The sequence below is a fragment of the Sinocyclocheilus anshuiensis genome, unplaced genomic scaffold, assembly GCF_001515605.1.
Source record: "Sinocyclocheilus anshuiensis isolate Anshui unplaced genomic scaffold, SAMN03320099.WGS_v1.1 scaffold197, whole genome shotgun sequence".
Taxonomy (NCBI): domain Eukaryota; kingdom Metazoa; phylum Chordata; class Actinopteri; order Cypriniformes; family Cyprinidae; genus Sinocyclocheilus; species Sinocyclocheilus anshuiensis.
Genome location: NW_015540856.1, coordinates 22134 through 28396, shown reverse-complemented (window position 1 = coordinate 28396; position 6263 = coordinate 22134). Strand labels below are relative to the sequence as shown.

At 36.9% G+C, this 6263-nt stretch overlaps 1 protein-coding gene across 1 annotated transcript in view; it reads right to left on the bottom strand.

Moving 5' to 3' along the window:
• Nucleotides 1-1862: 1862 nt before the first annotated feature.
• Nucleotides 1863-6263, bottom strand: part of ddhd1a (DDHD domain containing 1a) — a 22270-nt gene continuing 17869 nt past the window's right edge. Inside the window, exons 10-14 of the mRNA XM_016485301.1 lie at nt 5190-5339; nt 5033-5097; nt 4070-4242; nt 2920-3093; nt 1863-2370 (exon numbers count right to left, since the gene is read on the bottom strand). Of these exons, the coding sequence (XP_016340787.1) occupies nt 2192-2370; nt 2920-3093; nt 4070-4242; nt 5033-5097; nt 5190-5339 (741 nt within the window). The 3' untranslated portion in view covers nt 1863-2191. The remainder of the gene's footprint in view (nt 2371-2919; nt 3094-4069; nt 4243-5032; nt 5098-5189; nt 5340-6263) is intronic.

The window sequence follows — 6263 nt, the reverse complement described above, 5'->3', positions numbered from 1 at the left end:
TCTCTCTCTCTCTCTCTCTCCCTCTCTCTCTCTCTCTCTGTCTCTCTCTCTCTCTCTATGTCTCTCTGTCTCTCTCTGTCTCTGTCAGACGAGTTTGTTTCTTGCAGTGAATGGGTGCCGTCAGAATGAGAGTCCAAACAGCTGATAAAAACATCACAATAATCCACAGCACTCCAGTCCATCAGTTAACATCTGGAGAAGACAAAAGCTGCGTGTTTGTAAGAGAGAAGTCCATCAAGACATTTTTAACCTCAAACAACTGCTTCTGACCAAAATTTGAGTCCATAATCCATAATAACACTTCCTCCCCTTTAATGAAATCATCTATATGTTTGCGTGTATAGATAAAGCAAAAAAATAGTATAGGTTATTATAATGCTATTTTGAGGAACCTGGCGAGACTTTGCTTTGTTTGTTGATAAACCCAGGCAGTTTAATGATATTAACAGTAGAGCTACCTGAGATCCAGTGTAACACGAGTTAATAGGAAAACGTGTTACTGATGGGCCTGTGGGATACACAACACACAAAAGTTGGCAAATTAATAAATACAGATGATGTCACCCATGAGAACTCCAAGTCTGCGAGTCTAAATGAATCTAATTAGACAACCAATTAATTTCTTCTGCTCTTTATGTGCAGAAGGTGAACGGATGACTTGAACATCAGTATTAGTAGCATCGACACATTTCAATAAACGTGGCCTACAGTACAAGGACATATACATCTTCAATCAACAGCGTTGCATGTCAAGCAGTAGTGGCTGAAGGAACATCAAACTACACGAAACAAGAGTCTTGAGCCCCGTCACATCTGAACCTGCACACACACACACCATCTGTATTCTAGCCTGAATATCACATCAGCTAACTTCTACGTTTAATAGTGTTGTTATTCGTGGCACATATAAACGCTAAAACTGTAGTGAAGGCTGAATCTTGCAAAAATCTGTTAAGAACATGTCCAGGTCACAATTCAGCACAAAAACAAAAAATTGCTCAACGAAAATGAATTCATTTATATAATTTTATAGTAATTTTTAAATATTTAATTTTTACCTTTATTTATCCAGGCAAGTCACTTAAGATCAAAATTCTTATTTACAACAATTTATTTGCTTCGTTTGATTATGTATTATGCATTGTGAGATTATTTTCATGAAAAGTAAGCATTTATCCCATATTCTCATTATAAAATGTGTCCGGATGGATTAAAGAATACGCAATCATGAAAATTATGTAAAAAAAAACAAAACATTTTGGGTGGTGAAATGTGACTTTGACATGGTCTGGGCAAGTTTCGTAAGATTCTCCATAATCAACACACTACCTGCTCACAAACTCTGGCAAGGATTTGGCTATAAACTCTGGCATCAGCAAGTTGCCCATCATTCATAATCATGTGCACTGCATCAGTAGAATAAATACACAAGTTCAAACCACATCATAATGTAGTGGTGAGGGCATAATAAAGAAACCTCAAGTACCCTTTAACAATATACAATTAGTTGTGCTTCTAATTGCATTAAACAGACATTGTTCCCTTTAGTCAAAACTAAAATATCTAAACAAATCTCTCGTGTACATATTTAAATAAGTGCCAGCCGTTATTAGGGGTTTATTGTGTATGAAAGCTTGTTTCCACCACAGAATAAAAATAAAAAAGGTAATTGTGACTTTATTGCAATTCTGAATTTACATCTCACAATTCAGATTAATTTTTTTCTTGCAATTCGGAGAAAAAAAAAAAATCGGAATTGTGAGATAACGAGTTTATAACTTGCATTAGTGATATACTGTATACAGTAAATTCGCAATTGTGAGAAAAAAAGTCAGAATTCTGAGATAAAAAGTCGCAATTAGCTTATTTTTTATTCCATGGTGGAAACGAGCTTCCATAATTATGTGCTGCTGACTAAATAAAGAACTCTAGTTGACCCTTAGCTCTGCATGGTCCAAAACTCTGCATGTCTGCTGCATATGGATCAGGTGCATTCTTTGGACTTATTATATAAAAAATATTAGGTTTTCTCAATAATGAGGTTGGGAGCTGCAGGTTTTGCATAGTCCAGTCTCTGTCCGTTTGGGAAGGCTTAGGAAACTCAGAGGCACCGAGTGTTCTTTGAAGTGTCCTAGAGACCCAGAGCAGACAGGATTGACAACAGTTGTTATTGTGGAAAGTGCTGTCTGTGCTACATGGGACTGGTGTTGTGTGTCTGGTCTGTGCTCTGTTGCTTGTATATGAAGGTCAGGAGGAACAGGGCGACGTCATGGGACGTCCAGTAGGCCGTGTGTGAGGTGACAGCTGACCAATAGCGGCTCTCCACCAAACCCTCCCGAAGCTCATAGTCAATGCGATGCTCCATCTCAACTGTGACACACACAACAACCAATCAGTATGAGTTCAACAGGTTTGGAACAAGGGGTCGGTAAGGTTTAATGTTTTTGAATGAAATGCTCACCAAGGCTGCATTTATTTAATCAAAAATACAGTAAATACAGTAAAAACAGTGAAATATTATTACAGTTTAAAACAGCTGTTTTCTATGTGAATATCTGTTAAACTGTAATGTATTTCTGTGATGCGCAGCTGTATTTTCAGCATCATTACTCCAGTCTTCAGTGTCACATGATCTTCAGAAATCAGTATAATATGCTGATTTGCTGCTCAAGAAACATTTCTGATTATCATCAATGTTGAAAACAGTTGTGCTGCACAATATTTTTGTGGAAACCGTGATGCATTTTATTTTTCAGGATTCACAGATGAATAGAAAGTTCAGAAGAACTTTGAAATAGAAATCTTCTGTAAGATTATAAATGTCTTTACTGTCAATTTGGATCAATTTAATGCGTCCTTGATGAATAAAACTAGTTCATTTTACTGCATTAAGAGAACACAAGTGTTGGTTGTACACACCTGCTGCATCGAATAAAGAGGAGGACGAGGATGGAGATATGGTTGAAAATGTAAAAGTGCTTTGGCCGTCCTCAATGTCACCTATCCCAGAATCCACGGCTGACGGCAGGCTGGGTGATCGAGAGAAGTGAGAGAATAAAATCCCGCTGATGCCCTTGCTGATACTAGCAGCGCCTGCGCAAACACAAGCTTACAGATTAGCAGACAGCAATCTGACTATTACTGTATTATCTTTTCTTCTGTAATACACTTACAATGTTAGTCACAGTTTTTGCACTTCAAAATCTGCCATAATTGAGCTTATCACAGTATTTCACTCTTTGATACTATTACTGTATTATCTTTTCTTCTGTAATACACTTACAATGTTAGTCAGTTTTTGCACTTCAAAATCTGCCATAATTGAGCTTATCACAGTATTTCACTCTTTGATCCCTACCAAGTAAACTTTTATTTTGCTGCTGTGTCTTTAAGACTTCTATGTACTTCTATATACAGTAGTATAATATGTGACCCTGGAGCACAAAAGCAGTCTTAAGTCGCTGGGGTATATTTGTAGCAATAGCCAACAGTACATTGTATGGGTCAAAATTATCCATTTTTCTTTTATGCCAAAAATCATTAGGATATTAAGTAAAGATCATGTTCCATGAAGATATTTTGTAAATTTCCTACCGTAAATATATCAAAACTAAGAACTTCATTTGGACAACTTTAAAGATGATTTTCTCAATATTTAGATTTTTTTGCACCCTCAGATTCCAGATTTTCAAATAGTTGTATCTCAGCCAAATACTGTCCGATCCTAACAAACCATACATCAATGGAAAGCTGATTTATTCAGCTTTCATGTGATGTATAAATCTCTACTTTGAAAAATGTACTCTTATGACTGGTTTTGTGGTCCAGGGTCACATATAGTATAACTATGTGTCTCAAACTGTTTAGATCAGACTGATATGATCAGGGATCTCACTGAAAACATGCAAATGTGTGATTGTGTGTAATAATGTATGTATCTGCCTGAAGTCAGAAACTTGCAGAATGAGTTATTTTTGCAGCTCTGTTTCAATAAAAGCTCTTTATGGACTGGAGAAGTTATTATGAGTTCTGAAAGTAGTAGTTCAATGTAATATGTAGTCCGCTGTACCCAGTATGCTGGCCTTGCCCAGGCTGGTGATGGACTCTCCGTAGTGTCTCGTGGCCAGTACAGGTGAGCTGCTGGGACTGGAGCCGTTCTCCGTGTCGGTCGCTGCATTCTTACTCATGTTTAGATATGTGGGTCTGATCTCATCATACGGGGTGGGGTTGATGGTGTTACACCTTCAAAACAATTCATTGAAATACAAATTCTGGCCACTCTATCCTTTAAACCAGTGATTCTCAACCAAGGCTCTGGCGCTCACAAAAAATCATCTATTATTATTGGTGCTCAGTTGTTAATAATGCTTCTTATTATCAGTGTTGTAACAGTTTTTGCTGCTTCATATTTTTGTGGAAACCATGCATTATCAAAAGTTTTGGGTAAGTACGATTTAAACTACATTACTTAATACACATATTCGGCAAGGATGCACTGATGTTTATTGAACTGTTGTTACTGTTGGCAATGTGTGTGTGTGTGTGTGTGTATAACTATAAATTAATTAAAACATAAAATGAAATAAAATAATAAAATAAAATAAAAATGGTATAAACTCATAAAATCAACATGTAAACTTGTTTCTACCTCAATAACTTTGTTTACTGAAGCACATACAGTTCTTGAAACTTCTGGAATCATAAAATTAATTATGGTTAATTAATTTAATATATTAACACTCCCAGTTTCTGTTAAATAAAAAAACGTTACAAAAAGTACATCAGAAATACTGAAAATATCTCAGCTTATATGATCGGGGGCTCAAATATTGGACAACAGGGGGCCGTTGAGTCAAAAAGGTTGAGAACCACTGCTTTAAACACTACTTCAAATAGGACAAAAATAAATAAGATACTGAAAAATCTACAAAATGATCTACAAATTTTTTTTTACATTTCATAAGCATGCACATTAATGTTTCTGATTAGTACTGTATAAACTATACCCAAACAATAACATATCAAGACTCACCAGTGTATTTGCACAGGTGCGATATTGCTATAGTTCTTTAAAACAAGTGGCTCCAGTCGATAGGCCTGTGAGACAATGAAATATATATTACAAAAAATGCTAAATGAATCACTCACACTAGAAGCTGACAGACTGAGATGCAGTGACGTGGTCTTACCACAGGATCTGTTGGGTGGAAGATGTTGAAGAGGCGCCGGCAGATGGATTTGGGCATGATGTGGTCCTGGTCACCGGTGTTTCCGGGCCGGATGCCTCTCAAAGCCAGAAACACAGCCAGAGGAGAACCCATGCAGAAGAAGTTCTCCACCTGCAATTCAATTAGTGAGCTTTATTATATGGAGGTACAGATATGTTATTTGTATGATAGAGTTGATCACAACATTAAAAGGAACAGTTGACCCAAAAATGAAATTTGCTGAAAATCTCCTCACCCTCAGGTCATATGAGATGTAGATGAGTTTGTTTCTCCAGTCCATCAGTTAACATCTGGAGAAGACAAAAGCTTTGTGTTTGTAAGAAACAAATCCATCATTGAGATGTTTTTAAATATAAATCATTGCTCCCGGCTAAAATACGAGTCCATAATCCATAGTAACGCAGTTAAGTTCTTCCTTAGTTGTACCTTATCTGCTTAAAATGAACATTTACTGAGAACGTGTTCACCCTCAGGCCAGCCGAGATGTAGATGAGTTTGTTTCTTCATCAGATTTGGAGAAATGTAGCATCACATTAGTGTCTCATCAATGGATGCTCTGCAGTGAATGGGTGCCGTCAGAATGAGAGTCCAAACAGCTGATAAAAACATCACAGTGATCCACAAGTAATCCTCACCACTCCAGTCCATCAGTTAATGTCTTGAGAAGCCAAAAGCTGCGTTTGTAAGAAACAAATCCATCTTTAAGATGATTTAACTTCAAACCATTGCTTAAATACAAGTCCATAGTCCATAATAACGCTTCCTCCAGTGAAAAAGTCGTCTGGTCTGAATCAGGAGAGAAATCAAGATCAAGCACCATTTACAAGCCAAAACAGTCCATAACAGCTCTAAACAAATATGTGGCTAGATTTTGATGTGAGAGACAACAGGAGATGGACTTTTTCACTGAAGGAAGCGTTATTGTGGATTATGGACGGTTTTAATTTAAAAACGTCTTAATGCTGGATGTGTTTCAGCTTTTGTCTTCTCCAGATGTTAACTGATGGACTGGAGTGCTGTGGATTATTGTGATGT